Here is a 24,269-nt window from a genome sequence, read left to right as displayed (position 1 = left end):
CCAAGGAAAAACATACTCTACATATCTGCATACTCTGCACTACTACATCTACATTCATCATGCCTCTTTCCGAGGAGTCCATCCTAAGCAATTTCTTGCTCTCTCCAGCCCCGCTACCGACAGTCATGTCGCTGCAAAAGTTCACAGAGCTCTTCCCAAAACGCTTGAGAGCCCATCCACACATCAGGACTATGTACCGGGAGTTACAACAGATCCGAGAACAGGACATGGACCGAGTCAATGAAAGCATCGACAATGAGGTCAAGCAAGGTGAAAGGCAGAGAGCAGAGCTCCGAAAAGCTATCACAGCCACTGGAGTCGAGTCCAATTCGGAAGAGCAGCGTGAGATAGACATGGATCTTCATCTGTTCGGCCAACCATCTACTGCTGCACCGGAAGATTATCACTCAGTGGCTAGTCTCCTGGCTGAAATGGAGACGGCTAGCACTAATATCGAGCATGAAATTGCTGGTATTGATCAAGAGGCTGCGAAGATTCTGGCTCAACTTAATACGACTGTTGGGGATATGAGCGATCTCCGTTACGGCAAATTACAGGGTCCAGCTGGGACTGCTGAAGATGTGGCTGCAGAGGCTATCAAGGGCCTGCAGAACCTTGAAGATGTTTGCTATAAGAGTAGCACGTCTTGACATGGGTTTGACTCATTATGCATTGGGCATTGTGCATTGTGCATTGTGACCATTCGTTATTTGCAATTGAATAAATACCCCTGAACTATTGGTACGTGGTTTCAATGTTGCCAATTAAAAGACCCTAGCTGACATATTGACGTCCAGATACAAGGCACAATATCACGGGCGCTGTGGTATCTGAATCCTAGTCTTTTTGAGCGTTGCCTGCCAATTCACGCATGTATCCTGGTTCTATCAAAACTGAACGCTGCGTCGTCGCCACTTTCTGCCTTCAGAGCTATATTGTAGGGAATCAAGATAACTGCCCTTTGCGACACGAAAATTGTTCTCTTGGAAAGGCCATCTATTACACTCTTATGATTTGGATGCTTCTATTACGCCAAAACTATGTAGCAAATCTACATCATTGTTACCTCTACAATGCATTAACTCACTGAATTTTTGGACTTTTGGATTCTTGGATGGCTTTGGACCAAGTATTGACTATTTTCCCAAGACAGAAACACCGTGGACTATTGAGGATTTATGTATCCAATTGGCATGTACATACTATTAATCCCATCAATTCTACGAATAATAATAGTAAAATGTATGCTGCGCTAAATCCAATGCCCAAATCTCGCGATAAGGAGTGTGGGGAAAGCCAAACGCGTCCCGCGTTCGCGTTTCCCTCCTTTCAACTTCAATTGAACAGCACTTGGGACTCACTAGTTACACCATGCCCTCCATAAAGCTGCAACCACACTGTTCAAGCCCGGTAACGGCGACAGCAACCGCCTCAACACCGAACAATCCCCTTCCAACACTCCTTCAAACACCCTCGGGCCTGGCCCTTCTCGAGCTCCAGGGCACAATCAATGTCCCCTCAGGAACGAAGAGGATGATATAGACTACTCCTCTATGGACAATCCGGCCTCCACCTTCGAAACTCCGATCGGAAAACTCATGTTCCCAGACTACTCGGTCCACAACCCAGACGACACAAAATGGATGAAGCGCGCTTACATGTATATTGGCCGGTACCAGCGGATGACTGGGGAAGTTAAGAAACTGCCACGGCCGATTGCCGTGCTACGAAAACGCCAGGCATCGGAGGATGAGGAACTGGAGGTTGTGGAGATTGTGCGCTATAAAATCTTCTTCAAGAGTCGGCCAGAGCCCGTGACTAATGTTTGATTGGGCTGGGTTGGAGGTTTTACTTTCTTGCATTGGAATGGGATAAACTGGCGAGATGGGGTCTTCTGCAGATGGCATCCATTGTTTACAACGTAAACTGGAGCCGCAGGACTTGGATGAAAGGTTACATGCATGGCCAGCTCAACTGAACTTGTCCTCGCGCTTGCTACGGAGAACAGCGGCTTCTCTCTACAGCATTGACCCTCTTTGGTGCGCGAAAACATCAATTCGGCTTCTGCGGGTATACAGGCCTGAATTCGAACCTACCAAGGTTCACCAAAGAAGGACAAAGCTCTGTTTCCCCATAAGGCCAACAGCCCGCACAGACAGCAGAAGGAATTGTCATGAATGGATGACTTCAGCGTTGCCTCATACGTTTATCTTAGATAGCCATCTCTCTCTATTCCAGGGTTGATCCGGAGATGCGGGCTTGGAATGTGACACGTCTGGGCAGGGATCCCCTCACCAGCATTCTATTTTTCTCCTCAATCCCGACCCAGCTGTCTTCAAAATCACTCATAAATAACTTGACCGCAACTTATACCGGCGCCAAGGACTGCTGGAGGGATGACATGCTTCTCAGTTCACACCTACACCGATACCAGCGCAGCCACAATCAACAGCACCAACCATGACCGTCCCTGAAAATGAAGATATCTTTCCCGCTAAGATGGGCCCCGAGTATGTCGGCTTTGATCACATCCATTGGTACGTCGGCAATCCCAAACAAGCCGCTTCGTACTGGATCACTCGCATGGGCTTCCGCCCCATTGCATACCGCGGCCCGGAAACCGGCTCGCCCTATCTCGTGAGCTATGTTGTAGCCAACAGTGGCGCTACTTTCGTCCTTACGGGGCCAGTTTGTGGTCCGCCGAACGAAGGCTCAGAAGACGGTCTCTTGCGCCAGGCTTCGAGTTATGAGCGGGCGACGCTGGCTGAGATCCATCAACACTTGACCGTGCATGGCGACGGGGTGAAGGACGTCGCTTTCCGGATCGCGGGCGATATACAAGCTGTATGGAAGCGGGCTGTTGCGAACGGTGCTCGCGCCATCGCCGAGCCGCGGACGTCTGCCGTCGAGGGACATGGGTTGATCGTGTCCGCAACGGTTGGAACGTACGGGGATACCGTACATTCTCTGGTGAATCGTCAGCGGTATTCGGCGGATGCTCCATTCTTGCCTGGGTATCAATTGCTTGATAGCGAAGATCCGATCACACAGCTTCTACCGCCCATCGAGATTCTCGAAATTGATCACTGTGTAGGGAATCAGTCGTGGGGAGGTGTGGACGGCATTGTCCAATAGTGAGTAGAATCAATGTCGTCCATGTTGGAATTGCCGCTCTAACAAATGAGCTTTAGTTATGAGGAATGCCTCGACTTCCATCGCTATTGGACCGTCGACGATAAAGACATGTGCAGCGAGTACTCAGCGATGCGATCAATTGTCATCGCTTCCCCAAACGAAACCATCAAGATGCCTATGAATGAACCTGCAACAGGCAAGAAGAAGTCACAGATTGAAGAGTATGCAAGGCGCCCCGTTTTTCGCTTCCTTTCCTCCTTTTTCTCTCATCTCCTCTACTCCACCCTCATACAACCCTTCTAACTCTCACAGATTCGTCGACTACTACCATGGCGCTGGTGTCCAGCACATAGCCTTCCGCACGCACGACATTGTGGCTGCCGTAACTGGGCTCCAAGCGCGCGGTGTCCAGTTTCTCAGTGTACCAGCTACATACTATGCCGATCTGCGGAAACGGCTGACACGAGTGTCATGGACGCTTGGAGCCGATGTAGATGTGCTGGAGCGGCTGAATATCTTGGTTGATTTCGACGAGCGCGGATACCTGCTTCAGATCTTCTCCAAGCATGTTGGGGATAGGCCAACGGTGTTTATAGAGGTCATACAGCGGAATTCGTTTGATGGGTTTGGGGCTGGGAATTTCAAGAGTTTGTTCGAGGCGTTTGAGAGGGAGCAGGCTCTTCGTGGGAATCTGTGACCATCAGTGGTTCCTTTTGTGATCTTGGATCTTCCATTTGCTTTTCCTTTCCAGGCGAGGGTTCTGTACTAGGGTTCTGTACTAGGGTTCTGTACACAGAGCATGGGATGATTGAACACGCATGGGAGAGAAGAGAAGCGCCATGTCATATCCAAACTAAGGAGTCTAGTGAAGCTAATAAGTTCCGAGACTGATGTCCTGTGCTTCTAGTAGGCCACATAGTGAGCCGTATAGATATATTTTGTGTAGTCTATTCTATAGCATGATGGCAATGGTCTAAATAATATACCGAGGCACTTAAATATCCATCGCACGCCTATATAACCCCATCATCCTCGACTATTCCGCACAACAAATACCCGAGCGGAAATTGCGCGCTCTCCAACCAACACCATTCCGCCCTATTAACAACCAAAAGAAACTCCCAATTGAAGAGATCGATATAGAAGACAGACAGGATATAGAAAACAATCAATGTCAAAGCAACTAACCCTAGAAAAAAGACATGCATTAATTAACGAAATCAATGAACGGATTCTCCTCCGTCTTCACCCCACAAGCCGACGGAAACCTTGGACTCAGGAAACCAGTCATAACCTTAACCCCGCCATATAAACCCCATAGAACATATAAATATCCCCCTTTACCCCGATATCCATGTCCCGACTCACCCTCCACACCCTCAAAACAATGGCCCCAATCGAACGAATCACCCTCTTCAAGATCCCCAACGAGGCGGATCGCGACCGCGTACTGGAGCAGTACAAGGTCCTCGCGAAGACCGCTACTAAGGTGAGTGCATCTTGTCTCTTCTATACAGTCTACATATAGCCCTGTGTAGTCCATGCTGCTTGGTTAGTACAATACATGTACGATGTTGCACTAGCCCTTCGGAAGGAAAGGGAATTATCGGGATGAAACGCAATTGAACGGTTATTAACGGGTGTTTTTTTTTAGGACGGCAAGCCATACATCCTCGCTGCTGCGGTTGGCGCTTCGATCCCTGATCCTCGTAATAAGGGGTACAACGTGTCTGTCAAGACGACTTTTGCTTCGATGGAGGATATGAAGTACTATGATAACGAGTGTGAGGCGCATAAGGCTCTCAAGGCTTGTGCTGGGCCTGTCAAGGAGGATGTGTTGACGAGTTACTACGAGAATATTCTGTAATGGACCTGAGAATATAGAGTGAGAGATCGGGATTTTGTGCATGTTTGAACTTCGTATAAAGAGAGAATAGAGATAAGGTAGGGAGCTGGTACATGCGGAAGCTACATGTAGATAATAAGAGAACACAGTCCATTGATGATGTACATTGCATACGTCTAGTACGCCCTGCCCGAGGATCCGAGATAGACATACACACTAAAGCAAATATAATTCAACAGGTAGCAAAACACCGATGCCTTCCAAAATGGGCATGCTGAGAGCTTGTAGAAGAGGGTCGTAAAGGGGGTTGCAAATCATAATATTGGCTCAAAAAGGGGGAAGCAGGTACCGGGAGGAAATCAGGACAGAAGCAAATGACCCGGCCCATAAGTATGGTGCAAATGCGCATAGGACGTGATCGCAGATCCTCGCTACCACATTGGGCATTCCAAATATACAGAACCGGATATTGTTATCCGGGATTGAAGGGTGGAGGGGTAATAGAAGCAACGAGATGATCAGTCAAGGGCACGACGAAGGTCGCTCCATTTCTGGCGGAGGTTCTCGTGGTTCTCGGAAATCTGTTCGAGTTCGTCAGTCTCGGCATCCCATGCTGAATATTGAAGGAGATATCTTACCTCTGCCCACTTCATTTTCGTGGCAACCAACTCCTTCTCCATCTCAGACATTGATTCTTCCATCGCACGGTTCTCGTTTTGCACTTCAATATTCCGCTTCATAATCCGTTCCATTTCCAGGCGGAGCTTCTCCTCCACTTCGGCCGGCTGCTTATCGACCACGTTCTTGAGTTCGGTGACCTGGAGTTGCAGCGCATCATTGAGGTCGCGCAGCTCCTCATTCTCGACCTTAACGTGTACCAACTCAGAGGCCAATTGCACATGCTCTTTGTCCGATGCTTCAGCACGTTCCTCAAGAAGTCGGACACGCGCGCCCTGCGTGCTCACGGTGTGCCGCAGGTGTTCTAGTTCGACTTCACGCTCTTTCTCGGTTCGAGTCTTCTCCTCCCATTCGGCGGTGTAGGTGGCAAGCATTTCTGGTGTGAGGGGAATGGCGCAGGCGTCCTGCACCATGATGTCGGATCGGTAGATCTCCTTATCAGAGGCACCGGAGCTTCCGAAGAAGCCTGACTCCAGAATTGACGAGGTGGATGGCTGCTTGTCGATGTAGGCGTCGAACAAACGCTCTTTCAAGAAAGTAGTGAGCACACTCATGTCTTTCATTTCAAGTAGTGCGTCCGCATTGCGTCGCATGATCGCAACACCGAATTTGAGGATGGTGGTCTCTAGTCCCTCCTCGAAGATCAGGTCGTAGATGCGAAGCACCAGCTGCAGCGGGAAACGGTAAGCGAACAGAGTCAAGAACCACTGTGTGGCATACAGCTGAGGAGGAACTCCACGGCGCCGGAGATGGCAGTAGAGAGCGGGTTCCAGGTCTTCTAGAAGTCGCTCGAATTGGTAGAGGCTACGGTGAAGCCCAGGCATATCCTGAATGAACATATCTCGTAGAGAGTACTTGTTCATCAGCTTGACCATCATGGCGAAAGCATCGACTTCATCCATCTGCGAAAATCGTTAGCCAATGAGCCAGTCAGCCTGATTCAAGGTATACTCACGTTAAACAGCAATGGCATGGCAATGAAGTTCATGCCTTGCGCGTATCCTACTCCCGTATCATACAAGGCGTATGCCTTGCACAGCCCAAAGAGGCCTTCTTGGCTGCCCTGGGAAACAAAGTATTTCGCGTAGCTAGTGCGAGCACCCAAGTCTCGCCTAATGGTCTTCTCCAATTTCTGCAGCGCAACAGCGTCTGTCTTTGCTTTCTTCAGGCGCTCGGCGTCATTGGAGGCCTGTTCCTTGGACAACTTATCTGTGTCCCCTTCGTAAGATGGACTAGGGGCAGCGCTGCTAGACCGCGACCCGGAACCCGAGTGGTGGGAACGGACTGAAGAGCGCGACGACGTAGTCTCAGTGCCATTTACTGTTCGTCCATCTTTTTCTTGTGCTGTGCCACGCGCAACGAGGTCTCGATAGATGTCCTCCATTTCAGCAGTCTGGCAATCCGCCAAAATTTGCCAGATCACTCCTCGGATCGTCTGAGGAATACCTCGTTTGATAGCGGCATTCAGTTCCTCTGAGCTTGCCAAGGCTTGGGGCCCGTTATTTACAAGGTGCTGCCACATCTCCCAGTCCACGGGGGTGGAAGCATCAGCCACAGAACCTGTTCTCCCAGGAGCGACCGGCGTTGAAGGTGAGATAGCTCCTGATGCTGCCAAGATACCCTGCTCTCCTTCCTCGGGGATGATAGGGGGGGCTAGCTCCAGACTGGCTGATGGCCTGGCCCGATCGCACGCTAGTCTGATCGACTTCTTGCGCATGGCTCTCCTCGCGCATGCGCAGCATCTTGAATTGATCCTTCAGGCTATTGCGTCTCGGCTTCTTCGAACCGACACTCGAGACGTCGTCGCCATCACGAGCGATCTGGTCTAGGTTGCTGCCAAGGGTCGATACGGAGGTGGCAGTGTTGCGTCGGCTGGCAGAGGCGGGTGGGGATTTGATGTCCTTCGCAGTGTTCGAGGTCGAGCTTCGAGAGAACCACGCGAAGGGGCCACTAGACTTTCGAGGAGGGGCTGGCGGGGGGATAGGCGGATTCTTGTTCACTGGAGGAGGCGCCCATGGGACTGAGGGCAGGCCACCAGACAGACCCATCAGCCCTACGCTTGCCGGAGGGGCTGATTCGTCCTTGGGAGGCAACGGAGGCGGTTCTGTTTTGTCCCCTGGGCGTTGTGCCTTGTCTGTTGGTTCGTCTTCCTTGCTGTTCATCAGGTTCACCTCGTCGAGCGATGACGATGTTGACAAACGGTGGGACGTGAGTAGAGGCGACTTCTGCAGTGGGCTCTTATCATGATCTTCTCCGTTCTTCTCTACCTCTGTCTGCGTAACCTCGGACCCTTGCCCCGGCTTGTCACCCTGGGTGGGCTCATCGGTCGCGGTGTTCACCTCATCGTCGGTGTCATAGCTATTTTCATCGTTGGTATCCGTTCCTTCGTCCTGGTTATTCCCCTTTCGCTTGTTCTTATTCTTATTTTTCGTGTCATTCTGTCCATCCAGGCCCTGGCCATCCTTGTCCTGCCCCTCGACGGTCTCGGTCTTCTTCTCGTCCTGCGATTCAGAAGGGAACGGAGGTTTCTCCGTCGATTCCGGAGACATATGTGAGCCAATTGGAGGGCTGTCGGTCAGCGATCGGGTGGAAGTGGACTTGGGGATGGTGACGTTGAGGTTGTTGTTCTCCTGGATTTCGGCTGTTTCAAGGGCGTCATCAAAAGACTCCTATTCGAATGGCGATAAGCTCGTGTCAAGGCAAGTTTGGGTTTTGGAAAGATCTGAGTCTTAACCACTTACCCCTTCATATTCGGGACTGTGTTTAGACGTAGACATGTCGGCCATAGCTGTTTAGATGACCCCACAACAATCAGGAGATGGAACACCCCATAGGATCGCAAGAGAGCAGAGGCTCAGAAGAGCTAAAAGACAGAAAATGGCAAGGGAGTGGAATTCACGAAAAAGGGCAAAAAAAGAAAAAGATGGAATGAGGAAGGAATTGAAGGGATTTTGGCGAGTTTCAAGTGATTCGACCGGCCAGGTACGCTGATTGGCGCCCCAGGGCGGAACAGGTCGAAGACGTTGGGAATGCATTTGCATATTCTACGCAGACATGTCTTAATATGCATATTATATTTATAGATTTACTACATATGTATGCTATAAGAATGTCTTAATGTGGTATTTTTGTTTTCTTTAGGAATTCAATGTCTTATGGTGGTATACTCCAGAGTGGGTAAAGGGGTCAATAAACAAATAGTCCTCTATTCATAGCCCTGGAGGTATGTAACTATTTATTTTCACAACCTTAAAAGGTCTTCTCGAAATCAAGCCATCTTTCTCGTCGCAATGGATCCAGCTTCTTCAATTCTGATAGCCAGCTCAGAATCTGGTCCCTATCCTCAGAAGACAAACTGCCTTCAACCTTAGATGCGAGAAGAGTGCACTCAATTAATGCCTGGTAGATGTATTTGCAGTCTTCAGCTCCATCCAACATCTCCTGGATCTCTTCAATCTCATTCCTAATGTACTGCAGCCGGTCGGACGAGCTCAAATTTGGAGCCATAGTTCGTTCCGCCATCGACGGGTCAAACACACACATCAAATTTTGGTGATAGAACCAAAGTGACTGATCATAAGGATCAATAAATGCTTGATGAATGAGGGATAGTTCTGAAAACCAAGTTAGCATAAGTCAGACTCTCCTAAGACAGGTGAGACCAACCATCATCCAACATTCTTCTCCGATCGTCATCGCTGGCAGATTGCTCATCCAAAAGGGATTGTATAAGCTTTGTCCGGTAATGCCACGCGGAGAAGTTGGAAAGATTGGCTCCAATCATCTTCTTGGCATATTCAAATTCCTTTTGAGTCATGCTTCTTGCTTCTTCGGCAGTGCCAAGCTCCTTCAAGGTCTCAACCACGAAGCGTCGATAACCCCACCCGTGGAAATTCCGGCTATCGAGAGTCAACATCTTACCCACAAGGGCGAGTTCTTGCTGCCAGATTTGCCGGGCCTCGGGAAGTGGTAGTAGACGGCGAGCTTCATCCAACAGCCATAAACGATAGTTCCAGATCCAGTAGCACTTGGGGAAGCTCCGGAGAAGGGGAATCAGAAAATGCAAATCATTCATGATTAACTCCGTGATTGAATGGGCAGCAGCCTCATCATCCGAGCCTCCTGCTTGGGAGAATTGATACTGCAGTACCTGCCGGCGGTAGTTCCAGGCTGTGTAGTATTCAGGATTGCTAGACAGCAGCTCGGAGATCTTTTTCAAGGTCTCGATTGTGTACTCATGCTCAGCCACCTGTATTGTGTGAGGCTCTGTTTGTAGGTGAAATCTATAAGATGACCAACCTTTTTGGATACGGAAACCTCAAGGTCCTTGTAATTTTCTATCTTCTGCAGCTCTTGCTGTCGTGCTTCGCCGGACTTCTCAACTGGTTTGTATCGTGGCACACCATGCTATCGCAATCGTCAGCCCGGAGCGGTACAGCCATGCGGAGTTGATCTCACACTGGGCATTTTTGCTCTTTGACAATAATAAATAAGCAAAATGCGTTACCTACATATGTAGACAGGTTGCTTCGTGTTAATCAGATGCCCCAGGTCAACTTGAATTGTCTCATTGGTGCACGAGGCGGTGGGGTGGTTTACGTAAACTCCCATTTGTATAGCTTCACGTGATCAGCACTCTTTCTACTTTGGGGGACTCCAAGGTTGTCTTTTGCTTCATCGTCTTTCTCGTCTTGCCGCTATGCCTTGGAAGAGAGGCCTCCTTATACATTCCTTTTCTTAGCTCTAGACCATTACTCATATACAGCTTATCGACCTGCATCCAGCACAATGGTAGATATGCAACGTCACTCCTTCGAGGAAACCTCTACAGGCAGTCACAAACATCCATTGACTTCACACTCTCGATCCGAGTCTTCCAAGGACAGTGAACCTGTCCAATTGACTGAATTTGCAACTATCAATTTGCCATTCTTTGAAACACCAGCTTCTCAATCATCATTGTCGAAGCCCAAGGCCCAGCCTGTTCTGACAGCCGTCCCTCATTCCAAAGAAAATCAGGTTTCGTCACCCAAAAGAGGTCGCAGCAGAGTGAGAAACGCTGGACATGCAGCAGTAACAAGAAGTTCTTTCCGAAGTCCGATGTCGCCTGATAGATTTATCCCAAAGCGAGACTTCGTGGAACCAACATCAACAACATTTCGTGTGGCCAAGCATCCGCAGCGTCTTTCGCCTCAAGAGAGACTGCTTCGACGACTTCCGCCCGGTGATGATCCGTTCCTACCCTCAATCCCGCGTAGGACTTATGCTGCCAACAGACCCCAGCAGCCAACTCGGCTTCAGCAGATCCCACATCAACGGCCTCGTCTAGTCACTGATGGCAATATCACGGACGACGACGCTACACATGAATCTTTGAGACACGTCAGCTCCGGTGCAGTCTGGAACGTAGGTGGGGCTTCTGCGGTCCTTGGTAGTTCCCCCTAGTGCGGCTCCTGATAACACGCCAACCACTTCGACCAATGGATCATCAGCTGCCCCGGTTTTCGTGGCTCGGTTCTTACCCAAGAAACCAAAATACAGTGAACAAGAAATCCATGAGTCGAGACTTGCGCTTGCTTTGGGAATTGACCCGACGACTCGACAGCTAGGTACTACTTGTCTGCGGTATCTGGATGCACCCCTCAATCCAGCCTCCCCAGACTTCGAGCGCCTCTCCCCGTTTGAGTGGAAGGACAGTGCTTGGAAGAAAGTTGAAAAGGAGCGTTGTAAGTGCAACTGTAGTTTGCAACCGCCATTCCCTGGCCCTACCTTTGGAACATATTTACTATTTACAGATAAAACATATATGATATTTTAATCCAACTTTTGGAAATCGTGAGACTGGCAGTATCTACAGCCTTCTCCACGGCATCAACTGACTCGGATTGTTACCCAGGGCCCAAATCTCCTGCCAGAAAAGAGGTTGTCCCACCGAAGCCTTTTCGAATCCTTGATGCTCCCTTCCTCAAGGACGATTTTTACTGCAGCACTCTTGCATACTCAACAACATCTGGGATACTGGCTGTGGGCCTGTGCCATCAAGTATATCTCTGGTCTGAAGGCCATGGAGTGGATTATCCCCCCCTTTCCAGATCTGCACCCCTCTAATTATGTGACCTCCCTGTCGTTTTCTTCTGAGGATGGCGAGCGAAGCATTCTTGCAGTGGCCCGGCGGTCTGGCCAGTTGTCTCTATGGAGCACATTCGAGAAGCAACCCCGGTTTGAGATCAGTCATCCCAGTCCCCTTACATGCGTGGCATTTAGGCCGAGAACATCACGGCGACCTTCAGAACGGTTCATGCATGTGGAAGTCGACGCAGAAGAGATTGTTGTCGGTGACGACTTTGGAAACATCTGGTACTATTCGGTGGAATGGTCTGACCAAGAAGACCAGGCTAAGTGGAAATGGAACGGGTCCATGACGCTTCTTGCCAAGATCTGTGCACACACTCAACAAATCTGTGGACTGGTTTGGTCACCCGATGACAAGTACCTTGCCACGGGCGGTAATGATAACGCCTGCCTTCTCTTTGAGCTGGCCGAGATTGTTCCACCACAACATTTAAATTATACGGTCCCAACCATTACGCCCCCGGATTCACCTAGCAGCTTCAGCCTCGGTGTATTTCCATACCTTCCTCTGGGCACCACAAGAAGACGAACGTTTCTTAGACGACCTGTTCTCCCATCGTGGCTTGCTGCTCCCATTAAGCCCCCGGCCGCGGCCGCGCTTTTAAACCATGCAGGCACTCTAATTTCCGGTGGTGGACGAACGATTCTGGTCCCATATGGCCGTCAGAGACATCGTCTGATGCACTCCGCTGCGGTCAAAGCAATTGCATTTGCGCCATGGCAGCCGTCTCTGCTTGCGACGGGGGGAGGTACTAACGACAAGGCTATACACTTCTATCACACCCGGAGCGGAGCCTGTCTCGCAAGCATCAATGTCTTCGCGCAGGTGACGAGTCTCATATGGAGCGAAACTCGGCGTGAGGTCGCCGCTACTTTCGGTTATGCGCAGCCAAATCACCCATTCCGAATCGCGGTATTTGCCTGGCCTAGCTGCGCACAAGTGGCCGTCATTCCCTGGGGGGCCCTATGGAACCACCTGGGATGGCCCGGAAACACCAATCAGCAACTTCGACTGCGGAAGAGCACTGTGGGCAATAAGATATCCAGGGAAAGTCCCTCGTTTCTCTGGTGTATACTCTCAGTAGTCCGGACAGTCAGTCATCCTCAGCTTCGTCCTCGTCCTCGTCGACCCAGTCTCGGTCTCCAGAACAAGGAGCTCCGACCCGTGGGCGCAGGACCGGCAACCGCAAGAGCGGTGCTCGGATGGTCACTCCTAAGGAGAAAGAAGGTGGAATGTGGTGCACACGAACAAAGGAGGAAGGGTGCATTATTGTCGCGTCTAGTGATCAAACTGTGAAGTTCCATGAAGTCTGGACTGGAAGAAGGGCAAGCACTACGTCTACTTGTGGACTCTTCGGCGGAAGCGAGATTCTCGAGGGCCTAGAGGGCATTGAGAAGTCCGGTTGTGAAGTCATTCGTTAGTATTGTCTCTTGGGTCTGAGTACTGGGTACTCTCACTATCATTAAACGCTTATATTTTTATTAGTTTAGTGCTGCAAGAGAGAACTTGGGTAGGTTTATTATTCTTTGTGAGGAATTGAATTATGATGTTCTCGTTTTCTACAGTGCAATCCAGGTGGACTACGGACTACATATGTTTAACATAGTAATATCCCGAGGTCGACTTTACTATGAAATATAGAACACTTGAACAGGTCTAGGGAAATTCCTACAACACACTTTCAATGCTAGAATGGCTGGCTTCGTGTGGTACCTTCTAGTTACTATACCTTTTGCTCAGTCGAGTGGCAAAATTCAAGATATATAACACATAGATATAATTCGCGCTCTTCGGTATATACAGAACAAACCTCTCCCAATCGGTACTCCGCACTGAATCTCACATTCCAGATTAATATGCAATACATTGACCTCTGCATTAGTGTCAGCCTATTATACCTAGGTACATAGGAATTATACACTAAAGAGAGAACGCTGATCCCACTCCACCTTTCTTCAGCTCCCAAAAACAGATCTCAGCTCTAAATCTTCTTATAGAGTATGTTGAATTCTTCCTAATTTCCTCTCTTCCTCACCCTCACCCTCACACAATCCATACCAATTCCTCAAAATGCGCCTTCAAACCCTCGTCCAATTCATCCTCCCATCCACAATCCTCGCCGCCCCCGATACCTCCCTCGGCTCCACCCTCAACGTGACCGTCCTCGGCGCACGGCACAATCGCTCCACTTTAGAGTGCTGGGCTCTGCAGTCGGGATTTGAAACTTCCGATAAACCCGGACAGGTCGGGTCCGCCGCGCTGGACTTGGGGACTATCGGTGGGAACGCGTCCTTTACGGTATTGCCGGCTGGGTTTGATGGTGGTAGACATAACGCGCCTGCTTTGCAGTGAGTGATTTTCTTCTTTCCAAGGATTCTGATATATAAATCTTATTTCAAAATCATCCATCTTGAATGCGTTGTTTTTATATGTTGTATATCATGTTTGTTTTAGCTGACGCACTATAGATGGGTGGTCTTCCTCTCCGGCTTAGCGCATATCACGCTCCCGAACTCGACAACCGAGGCCTGGATTGAAGGTGGAAAGAATGGAGCCATTCTGGCCCTCGATACTGCTGATGTCAGTGCATTGGGCCACTTCACTACCTATCCCTCGCAGGACCGGACGACATCCGTGGTGATCCCCCTCGGGGAGAAAGGGGTGCCGGGTCATCGGGTCCTGCATGAGGGTCCCTGTCGGGGGAGGAGTTGCTGGTATAAATCCCCAGTTATATATGGAAACATTGGATGTCCGGTTTTGTTCATGCTTTTTTACCGTCCTCGTATATATCTATGTGCCAAGGAAACGCTAATGACTATGTACTCGAGAAGTGTGGAGTACTCTATACAAGGAGACATCAAGATACCAAGGTGGAATTCAATAGACATTGATAGAGGCGCAGAGGCGCTTGGTAGAGGCACAAGATATCGAAAGCAAAAATAAAACAATGAAATGAAATGCAGACCCGGTCGGATGCATCGAAGTAAAAAATAAAATATGTTCTTTTATAGACCGTTACCCCCTTCTCCCATCTCTAATTCGTACAACTTCAAAGAGACACGCTTATTTCCTGCCGCCCTTGCTCTTCTTGCCGACGGATGTCTTGCTCTTCTTTGATGGCGGGGCCTGCACCTCAGCGGCATCGTCAGACTCGTCGTCTTCCGTGTCGGCAATGAAATCAACCATCGAGCCATCACTATCCTCATCGTCGTCCTCATCCTCATTCTCCTCCAACGATTCCTCAGCATCGGAAGAACCGACAGACTCAGCAGCCTCGATGTCCAAAATGGGCTCTTCGTCATCATCCTCGTCGTCACTTCCATCATCCTCATCGTCTTCGGACTCATCGACGCCGTTCATCATTGACTCATCCTCATCGTACGCCTGGTCGCGTATTGACTTCCGCGGCGTCTTGGCCTCGGTCTCACTGTCCTCGAGATCATCCTGACCCTCGACGTAGATAACATTATCCTCGTCCTCGCTGTCCATGCCCTCATCGCCTCCGCGGATCGATTGTCGCAGTCCCAATTGGGCATCGAGCATGTCAAGCTTGCCCTTGAGGAGCAGGAGGGATGGCAGGCTAGCAGAGCGCTGGTCCATGACCTTGTAGAGGGAAGTCATGCGCTTCAAGAGATCGGGGTGGCCAGCCAGGGCGCCACCGTGAGCGACGCAGGTCCACTGCACCCAGACGAGAAGGTGGCCGTAGCGACCAGGCCGGGAGGCAAGGCGCTCAGCGAGTTTTTGAAGCAGAGTTGCGGCCAGCGAGGAGTCGAGACGCTGGATGGTAGTGCGGATGATGGAGGTATCACCAGTGTGGAAACAAGACTCGAGCATGCCGTTGTCGTTGGTCTTGAGCGACTGCGTGAGGACAGTAGCAAGCGAGACACCGGTGGGAATCTGTTGCACTGCGGCTTGGGGCTTGCCGGGAACCAATGCGCCCAGGAGGACGTCGTCATCAAGCTCGGCCTCGACGTCGACTTCCTGGCCTGCGTTTGCACGCAGGAGTTCTCCGAATGATGGCTCTGCGCCCTCTTCTTCTTCCTCTTCCTCCTCGGACTCGGGGGCGTTCTGCATCTCAATGTCCTCGTTCGCTGCCACTTGCTTGGCGGGCTTTGTCTTCTTCTCGTTGGACTTCTTGTTGTCCTCGTCATCGGAGTCCTCCTCGCTGCCAGAGTCGGATGCGTCCGGTCGTGAGTCCTCCATCTCTACATCATCATCGACCAGGTTTCCCTGCTCGACATTCATGCGAGACTCGTCAACACGGGTCTCGCTTGCGCTCTTAACTCCATTCGTTGTGACGGAAGCAAGTGTTGAGCCAGACTTGGTCTTCACCACAGACTTGATTCCGGTGAACGAGAGCTCATCGGTGTTCTCGTCAAGGAACTTGACACGCTCAAAGACAGGGATGACACCACCTTCGGTGTATGCAACCACGAGGGTAGGGCCCTGGAATGAGACGGCCGCGACGGGAACGCAGGCGCTCGAAGACTCGGTGTTGGTGATTTTGAGGGTTGCGTTTGCTTTCTGGGTCATCTGTTTGCGGCTGGCCTTGGCACTTGCGGAGGGCGCACTTTGGGGCTGAACAAATGGCTTGGTGAAGAGTTCGACGCTACCATCTGCGGTGACTGCAGCAAGCACTTGCTTCTCCGGGGTGGCCACGCCATCTGTTTGCAGTGTAATCGACGAGACCTCCTGGTCGGCGACAAGGTTGCGAACAAGCTTCTGGGTGGTGGCGTCAAAGACGTTGACGAAGCGGTCACCATCGGATGCAAGGAATGCACCCACACCAGCAGACTCGGAAGAGGACGAAATGACAGTGTGGATAGGGTTGCGCATGGCAGGGAATTGAACCGGCTCATCGGCCTTCTCGGTGTCTATTAAGTACGGGGTCTGGGAAGCGCAGATGAGAGGAGGGTTCGAGGGAACGGGGCGGGAGAGAGCAGTGAAGACTGAGGATGCGGGGAGGTGGATTGTCCTAGAGGTATATCGTTAGTTAGGAGCTCAGTATAGCCTAACAAATACCCAAACTTACTTAGTGCTTTGTCCGGTGCGCAAGTCCCACTGGACAAGCTTATTGTCACCACCGATACTCCAAGCCTCCTCAGCGGGCCGATCGGCCGTGAACTTAAAGTCCTTGATACCCTTTTCATGCGCGCCGGTCAGAATGCCAACCACCTTATCTTCAGATGGCGAGTACATGCGGATATCCGAGGTGTTTGTGCCGAATGCAACCACGATATCCCCCCTGGTCCAGGCCATCAACAGCTCCATTGACATCGGAGCCGCGCTTGCGCTTTTTTTCGACAGGTCACGGCCCTTGCCCGAGCCACCGTAGTATCCCCAGTCCAAAGAGGTCACCGTTTCCTTCGGCCCCAGAGCATGCTCACACTGGAGGCGTCCTGTCTGTGTGTCGTGGACGCGAATGTGCTGGCCATCGAGACCTTGGATAACGGACGCAAACAAGGCCAATTGGTACTCGGACGGGGAGAATGCAGCGCGCAGGATGGACGACTTGCTGCCCGCATATGTCATGCCCGACGCTGGCGATGCGGCGGCCGAGACGACCTTGGTGGATGGGCGAGTCGTCTTCTTTCCCATCTTGGCTGTAACTTTTTTTCTTATCTTCGTTTTTTTGTTTGTCGCTGTCGAGGGTGCGGTGGTGTGAAGATAATTATCAATATAGCACACCCAAATAAAGACAGCAAATATTCCGATAAGACTCTATTTTTTTTCCGCCCCTAAGGAAACAAATGGGGGTTTAGGCTGGTGGTCTCGCAGTTGATCCGGACAGGAAAAAAAAATGTTCTGTAGAGCCTTGACGGGCTAGTCCTAAAGGGGTTTAGGCTATAAGAGGTTCTTATCTAATCATATCATCCCGTGATGCTTCAATGTCAGTCAAGTATGAGGCCCTGGGGTAACTCTACCAACTCTTTGATTTATCTTAGTCGAGTTCTCGGGCTTGTTTGTTTTTTTTTTTCGGTCCGGGCGAGTCTTCTTTTCATCTTCAATCCCTTTACTATCACTCTTTATTTCTTCATCTAGGGCGCTTTTGATGTCAGCATCCCTTTCATGAGCGACAAATATATAACAAATTTTGCAGGCCATCTCAACCTATACTTCCTGCAGCCACCCTCAATATTCATTTTGTAGAACCAGAATAAAATTCCAACAAGTTTCAAGTTCATTATGCGACCCAAAACAAATTCAATATGTACGAGAAACAGGACGGTAGTCAAATCAGAGCCTTCACTATAACGCCTGCAGGTAAATCTGAGCCATCTAAAATGCCTAGCACTAAAAATTATGCCCAATATATACATCAAAGCATATGGACTATACTGACTCCCATTGGGCAGATCTTCGAGGCCAAAAGTACCCCCCCAGGTCCCAAGTTAGTTACATGACATGTGTATATTTGCCTAACCTGTAAGGGTGAAGGTGCAGCTGCCCATCGATTATGTAGTAAATGCAAAGTGCTGATTGGGAATTCCAGGATGCTTAGCGGGGAACCAGGTAGTAACTAGCCTACTCTATCATATATGGATGTTTCAAAACTGTATAACAATGTTCCTTGCGCCGAATGTGTACGTTTATAGAATGGTGATGTTATTTCTTATCAACATACCTTCAACCTTGGAACCTTTGAACAATGTACAATACGTGTACTCATCATGATATAGTCACGTGAAAGTTGGAGTGGTGACGTGACTCAGACCTCCCAGCACACCCGGCCTAACCCGGATTTAGCCAGAACCCTAGGGCTTTGAGTCATCCGAGATATGCGTCCACTCGACCTCGAAGGTTTTACAAAACATGTCTAGGAAAAGTTGAGAAAAGAAAGCGAAAAGTAAAAAAGAATACAGAAAACTTCCATTGTAAATTGTCTAAGACTCGAAGGGAAAGAGAAAAGATGAGAAAAGAAAAGAAAAAAAAAAAGAAGTTCCAGGGGTAAAGAACCAATCAAGGGGTAAGAAGGGAACAGAATCGGGACTAGTGTGGCTGGTGGAACTGGGTAAGAGGAGAGTGCAAGGCGGCCGTTTGTACTTAAGGATTCTGGCATCCCCTCCCGACCATTTTTCTGCTTCCGTCCTGGTTTCTCCTATTTTTATTCTCCTGACCGCCCTACCCAATAACAAACGCGTCGCGTTCCCTTTTAACCGCCTTCAAGTCTCCCTTTTTTTTTTTATTATTTTCTTTTATCCTTTTATTTTTATTTTTTTTATTTTTTATTTTCATAATTCCCTTTTATTCCTGATACTTGCCTCAGGCGATAATCGGGAACTTGTTTAGCTCCATATCTTGGTTTACCAAGTCATCTAGACCTGGCTTCAATTCTACATCACGTGAGCGATTTTTATACCGCCTTCTTGGCAGTATAAATACCTCGTCTCCGATCGCATTCTCCACTCTTCCTATCTCTCGATCATCTCTGACCTCACTCTTCCCCTCCCCGCCCGTCGCGTTTTATTCGCGCCCACGCATTTGATATCAAACCTCATCAACTATTGAGTCCGTACTACGTGCCCTTGGTTGCCGTTAGTGTTTGTTCACTCGAGGTTATTTTTACGCGACAAGATTGTTTCGCGGAGAGATCCCACGGGTGTTTTCAGTTGATCACTACCTTTAAAAACACCTTGCCATAACTCTCACATCTTCAATACTGCCACCCTTTCCTAACTTGTATTCTTGTTTATCCAACGCGACTCCAATGGCGACTCCGCCTCCCGAGGTTCCTCCTGTCACCAAGGAGGACAAGCCTCAATTGCCCCCATCCCCCACTGGCCCTTCTGCGCCTGACTACCAACCTACCAGGTAAGTGCATCAGCTTAAGTATTGGACCTGTTCTTGATCTGACCAGTGTACAGCGCGCAAAATGACACAGTGAATCTCAAGACCGATGGTTCCATGGATACCGAGACTAAATCACCTGCGCTGAACGGCCACACTCCCGTCGCGCCTTCGAACACCAATGGCACAATCGTTGCCACCTCACCGCCAAAGTCCCCCGATCATCAGACCTCCCCAGAAATTGTCCAAAACAAGACACCGTCGGCCGCAGAATCTGCTCCAGCGGAGACAAAGCCAACTGAAGAAAAGATCAGCCCTCCGCAGGGCCAGGAATCTACCACTCCTGCTCCAGCCAACAACGCGGCTGAAAGTATCCCTTCGTCCGCCTCGGAAGCTGCGGTACACGCTCCCACGGTTCCTGCATCCACAATCCCTGCATCCACAGATGGTGCTAACGACAAAACTGAGCCAATGGCCATCGACACCCCTCAAGATGCTTCCACTGCCGTGAAAACCGACCTGCCTCATCATCCTACCCCGGCCCCTGCACCACCTGCGCTCACCGCGCCGCAAGACCATGAGATGAAGGACGCACCAGAGGCCCCGCTATCTCCTTCCAAGATTTCCCGACAGCGCGACGCTGATCTCAGTGAAGAACCAGCTGCTAAGAGAACTAAAGTGGAGGGCGACGACTCGGTTGTTAACTCCCAGGCACCGGGATTCAGCTCCCCAGCTGGCGCAACACCTGGTCCAACTCGCGGCGGACCGGGGCTCACTAAAATGCAACATAAGTTCATTTCAAAGAGCCTTACAAGCCTGAAGCGCATGCACGATGCGCGTTTCTACAAGGAACCTGTCGATGCTGTCAAGTTGAACATTCCGCAATACCACACTATTATCACCCAGCCCATGGACCTAGGAACTATGGAAAGGAAGCTCAAGAACAATCAATATTCTTCCCCCCAGGAAGTCGCCGATGATTTTGCACTGATGGTCAATAATACGACCATTTTCAATGGCGCAGATCATCTGGTCACCCAAGAGGGGATCAAGCTCAAGGCGACATTCGACAAGCAGATGACTAACCTCCCGAAGCCCGAAGAGGTTGAAGAGAAGAAACCAAAGAAGCAAACGGAGAAGACGTCTGCTGCTCGCCGGGAGCCTCGGACTTCTCTGCCAAGCCAGCCCAAGGCTTCTTCTCCCCAGTCTCAGACATTTGCGCTAGGACCCGAAGGTCTGCCTGTCATTCGCCGCGATTCTTCCAACCCCGATGGTCGCCCCAAACGGTCCATTCATCCCCCGAAGCGTGACCTTCCGTATTCCACCAAGCCAAAGAAGAAGAAGTTCCAATGGGAATTGCGCTTCTGCCAGGATGTCTTGGATGAGTTGCACAAGCAAAAGCACTACAACTGGGTGATGCCTTTCTATTATCCCGTGGATCCCGTTGCTCTGAACATTCCTACATACCACAGCGTCATCAAGAAGCCGATGGATTTGTCGACCGTTCAATCCAAACTCAAGACTGGCCAGTACGAGAATGCGAAGGAGTTCGAAAACGATGTCCGTCTCATTTTCAAGAATTGCTACCGCTTCAATATCCCCGGTGACCCCACTTACGTCTGTGGCGAGCGGGCTGAGGAGATCTTCAACGGAAAGTGGGCCCAGAAGTCGGACTACCTCGAAGCGCATGAGCCACATCCCGAGCAGAACACTGATTCTTCCGATGAAGACAGTGACGAGGATGCGGAAGAGAGCGAAGAAGACGACGAGAAACTTACGCTGCTTCAGAAGCAAATTGCTGAGATGTCTCGTCAGGTCGAGGCTATTACTAATAAGAAAAAGAAGACACCCCCTTCCTCCAAGAAGGTTGGCAAGACGAAGCTTGCCAAGAAGGATTCTAAGAAACTCAGTTCTGGAAAGAGAGACAAGAAGAGCAAGATCTCTCAGCCTGGCAAAACCCGCGCCATCACCTACAACGAGAAGCAGATCATCTCGAATGGTATCAGTAGCCTTCCTGACAAGAGGATGCAACAAGCCCTCCAGATTATCCAGAACAACGTTCCTCAACTCAAGGTAAGAATCTTATACGTTCATTGCACACGAACCAATTCTAATATACGTTCCGCAGAGTACCGATGAGGCCGAGATTGAGTTGGACATCGACGAGCTTCCTAACGATGTCTTGCTGAAGCTGCTTAACTTCGTGAAGAAGCACGTACCGAATCTCATGGATGATGAGGACGAGGATGATGTCCCTGCCAGCGCTATAGCACCTCCCAAGCCCAAGAAGAACAAGCCAATGAGCAAGTTCGAGCAGGAAGCTCAGATCAACATGCTCCAGAGCAACCTTTCTCGTTTCCAGGGTGGCGCTCACTCCCCCGACCCAGTGGCCTCGGTTGAACACAATGAAAGCAGCGACGACGAGTCCGATTCGTCTGAGGAAGAGAGCGAGGAGGAGTAAAAACTCTCTTCCGATTCAATCCCGCAATTCTTTTTTTCCCATGCGGGATGGCCCTTCACCCTGACTTGCGTTCCAAGCGTCGTTTTTTTTCCCTTACTGTCCTTCTGAATAATTTCTCGCCACATCTTTCTCTTTTCAGTCGCACCGCTGGATCCTGACGGGCTGGTTGCAATGCGCTATGCAGTCCCCGCCAGCAACGTCTGTACATACTTTGCTTTTGAATACCCCTGCACCCGGCGAGGTTTCTACTGCCACTACGAACCTTACGCTCAAGATTGGCCGAACAGGATTTTATTCACTTGATCCCTTGAATTTCCCTTCCCCTACGCCTGAGTGTGCACTTTTTCTCCCGTTTCATTTCACAACTAGGATAGGTGGATGAGGTTGCTCTATTTCCTCCGACGACGTTGCGGTTGGAAGAGGTGAACCGAAGCTTTGGCTTCAACTTGTATGATTACGAAAGAAACGCGGAAATGCAAAATGAATATGTACTTGTAATAGTAAAGAGTCTGATTCCCATTAGGTATGTAGTTCGAATGTACGGAGTACCAAATATTGTATTGCGAACATCTCCCTTATTAGGTCTGTCATTGGCCGTGACGCATCGGGTCTTCTTCGGCGGTGAACTTCCCCAGTATCTTTGCAACATCAACATGATTCCTCCCTGCGACCCCTCAATTCTTGATCAGAATCCTCAATTCAAACGGCTATATGAGAATTTAACGACCTCCCTCCTCAATCCGGATGCCTCAACGCGTTCTCACAGCGCGAACCCAGGCCGCATGGCCGTGGTTGAGGTAAGTCGTCGAAACGCCATTGCGCAGCACATACCCAACGGACCCAAACATGAACAGAGCTCTGACAACACTCTATCACTAGGAGCTGAAGCAATGCCAGACTCAAAATGCCAAAAAGCGGATCAAGGAGCACATGCTCCGGCAATTGGCCTTTGCCCCAGACAGCAATCTACCAGCGGAAGTCAGTACAACCCCCGCCACAGCCCAGCAAGCCATCAAGAGGAAAACCGCATCTCTAACAACCCTACCACATCCAGTGCCACGATAACCTCGCCATAATAACACTCTACCTAGAGACCCCATCCAGCGCAATCGAGCCCACCACCTCAAAGCCAGAAACGGAACCCAAGAAACCAGACGAAGCACTCAGCCTCCTGGGACCAGACATTGAAGCCTTCTACACCAATATCCCAGCCTTCATCCTATCCTTCTCTAAAGCCCTCTCGTCCGCCATTCGAGACCTACGCGCTCTATCAACCGCAAACACAGACCCGGCCACCGCGCCCGACACAGACGCACCAGCCACACAGCACTCGAACCACAATGCACGCGTCCGAGCGCGCGACCGCCGAGTCCGGACCTCGATGGCGCCAGTTCCACCACTCTCATCACAGCTGCAGGCGCGGATACGCCTGTTGCGCAACACACAGCTCTCCGAGCTACCAGTTGCTCGGCGGAAGATGGCTGCCACGGCGGCGGAGGTTGTTGCCGTGCGTGCGCGGGTCCTGGAGCGCACTGTTGTGATTCTGGAGCGGGCGAAGCATGGGGCTCTGGCGCGTGCGACGAAAGCTAAGGCGGAGCATTTGGCTATTGTTGCGCAGGGCGTGGAGGGAAAATTAGAGTATGTTTTTGTCTTCTGGTTCTCAAGTTTTGTTGTTATTTTTCTGGGTGGAATGGTCTTTTAACGGTTTGAACAGGGTTACCAAATTGGAGATTGCGGCTACGCTCTATACGCCGGAAACACTTGCTGCTCTTGCTCGGTATAGGCAGCATTTGAGGCAGACGAAGGAGCGCTTGCAGCACCGCCAGAAGATGACGGTTCAAGAGCTGAGAGCTTATGGTGATGTTGAGGTGTCTGATCCGGTTGCTGATATCGATGCGGATGAAGGGACTTATGCGGATATTGCCCGTCGGTATGGGGTTTTGGCGAGAGAGGTTGAAGAAGTAAAGATGGAAATTGCACGATTAGAGAAATGAGCTGCAACTACATACATACATACCTGAGAAGTACATAATAGAATTAATATGCCTTCAATATACGTACGTATGGTGTTCGTTAGATATGTGAATCAGTGGTCCCCCCCTAGATGTCCCAACTTCTTTCTGTTCCTTAATATCCCCAGGGCCAATTACACAAGTCTGCATCCTACAGCAGTCATAGAGAAAACATCAAATGGCCAACCTCAATAATCCCGAACCCAATCTATTACC

At 50.2% G+C, this 24,269-nt stretch overlaps 11 protein-coding genes across 11 annotated transcripts; 8 read left to right on the top strand and 3 right to left on the bottom strand.

The window, feature by feature from the left end:
- Positions 1-59: 59 nt before the first annotated feature.
- N7519_004156 (Cnl2/NKP2 family protein) lies at positions 60-650 on the top strand (the record flags this gene model as incomplete). The annotated part of the gene is made up of 1 exon (XM_057290932.1): positions 60-650. The coding sequence occupies one exon, from the start codon at positions 60-62 to the stop codon at positions 648-650; it is 591 nt and encodes a 196-aa protein (XP_057152134.1).
- A 903-nt stretch (positions 651-1,553) lies between these two features.
- On the top strand, positions 1,554-1,829 carry N7519_004155 (Ctf8 family protein; the record flags this gene model as incomplete). The annotated part of the gene is made up of 1 exon (XM_057290931.1): positions 1,554-1,829. One exon carries the CDS (start codon positions 1,554-1,556, stop codon positions 1,827-1,829), a length of 276 nt encoding a protein of 91 aa, XP_057152133.1.
- Positions 1,830-2,460: 631 nt separating this feature from the next.
- Positions 2,461-3,832, top strand: N7519_004154 (4-hydroxyphenylpyruvate dioxygenase family protein; the record flags this gene model as incomplete). Its single annotated transcript, XM_057290930.1, has 3 exons — positions 2,461-3,134; positions 3,192-3,356; positions 3,448-3,832. The coding sequence occupies 3 exons, from the start codon at positions 2,461-2,463 to the stop codon at positions 3,830-3,832; spliced, it is 1,224 nt and encodes a 407-aa protein (XP_057152132.1).
- A 657-nt stretch (positions 3,833-4,489) lies between these two features.
- Positions 4,490-5,002, top strand: N7519_004153 (Dabb family protein; the record flags this gene model as incomplete). Its single annotated transcript, XM_057290929.1, has 2 exons — positions 4,490-4,624; positions 4,790-5,002. 2 exons carry the CDS (start codon positions 4,490-4,492, stop codon positions 5,000-5,002), a joined length of 348 nt encoding a protein of 115 aa, XP_057152131.1.
- Positions 5,003-5,499: 497 nt separating this feature from the next.
- On the bottom strand, positions 5,500-8,445 carry N7519_004152 (putative GTPase activating protein (Gyp5); the record flags this gene model as incomplete). Its single annotated transcript, XM_057290928.1, has 4 exons — positions 5,500-6,561; positions 6,615-7,292; positions 7,351-8,328; positions 8,401-8,445. The coding sequence occupies 4 exons, from the start codon at positions 8,443-8,445 to the stop codon at positions 5,500-5,502; spliced, it is 2,763 nt and encodes a 920-aa protein (XP_057152130.1).
- Positions 8,446-8,908: 463 nt separating this feature from the next.
- N7519_004151 (Rab geranylgeranyltransferase BET4) lies at positions 8,909-10,126 on the bottom strand (the record flags this gene model as incomplete). Its single annotated transcript, XM_057290927.1, has 4 exons — positions 8,909-9,273; positions 9,326-9,908; positions 9,959-10,066; positions 10,118-10,126. The coding sequence occupies 4 exons, from the start codon at positions 10,124-10,126 to the stop codon at positions 8,909-8,911; spliced, it is 1,065 nt and encodes a 354-aa protein (XP_057152129.1).
- A 633-nt stretch (positions 10,127-10,759) lies between these two features.
- N7519_004150 (WD40 repeat domain-containing protein) lies at positions 10,760-13,213 on the top strand (the record flags this gene model as incomplete). Its single annotated transcript, XM_057290926.1, has 4 exons — positions 10,760-11,051; positions 11,095-11,385; positions 11,647-12,704; positions 12,839-13,213. The coding sequence occupies 4 exons, from the start codon at positions 10,760-10,762 to the stop codon at positions 13,211-13,213; spliced, it is 2,016 nt and encodes a 671-aa protein (XP_057152128.1).
- A 649-nt stretch (positions 13,214-13,862) lies between these two features.
- On the top strand, positions 13,863-14,676 carry N7519_004149 (uncharacterized protein; the record flags this gene model as incomplete). Its single annotated transcript, XM_057290925.1, has 3 exons — positions 13,863-14,140; positions 14,261-14,460; positions 14,621-14,676. The coding sequence occupies 3 exons, from the start codon at positions 13,863-13,865 to the stop codon at positions 14,674-14,676; spliced, it is 534 nt and encodes a 177-aa protein (XP_057152127.1).
- Positions 14,677-14,855: 179 nt separating this feature from the next.
- N7519_004148 (WD40 repeat domain-containing protein) lies at positions 14,856-17,390 on the bottom strand (the record flags this gene model as incomplete). The annotated part of the gene is made up of 2 exons (XM_057290924.1): positions 14,856-16,767; positions 16,825-17,390. The coding sequence occupies 2 exons, from the start codon at positions 17,388-17,390 to the stop codon at positions 14,856-14,858; spliced, it is 2,478 nt and encodes an 825-aa protein (XP_057152126.1).
- Positions 17,391-19,500: 2,110 nt separating this feature from the next.
- On the top strand, positions 19,501-22,041 carry N7519_004147 (putative transcription regulator BDF1; the record flags this gene model as incomplete). The annotated part of the gene is made up of 3 exons (XM_057290923.1): positions 19,501-19,604; positions 19,658-21,653; positions 21,709-22,041. The coding sequence occupies 3 exons, from the start codon at positions 19,501-19,503 to the stop codon at positions 22,039-22,041; spliced, it is 2,433 nt and encodes an 810-aa protein (XP_057152125.1).
- Positions 22,042-22,694: 653 nt separating this feature from the next.
- N7519_004146 (uncharacterized protein) lies at positions 22,695-24,035 on the top strand (the record flags this gene model as incomplete). Its single annotated transcript, XM_057290922.1, has 4 exons — positions 22,695-22,838; positions 22,921-23,019; positions 23,096-23,679; positions 23,756-24,035. The coding sequence occupies 4 exons, from the start codon at positions 22,695-22,697 to the stop codon at positions 24,033-24,035; spliced, it is 1,107 nt and encodes a 368-aa protein (XP_057152124.1).
- Positions 24,036-24,269: the final 234 nt, after the last annotated feature.

This window comes from Penicillium mononematosum (genome assembly GCF_028829835.1).
Source record: "Penicillium mononematosum strain IBT 11891 chromosome Unknown utg000002l:1.0-8112719.0:1.0-8118358.0, whole genome shotgun sequence".
Classification (NCBI taxonomy): Eukaryota; Fungi; Ascomycota; class Eurotiomycetes; order Eurotiales; family Aspergillaceae; genus Penicillium; species Penicillium mononematosum.
This window is presented reverse-complemented; position numbering and strand designations above follow the sequence as displayed.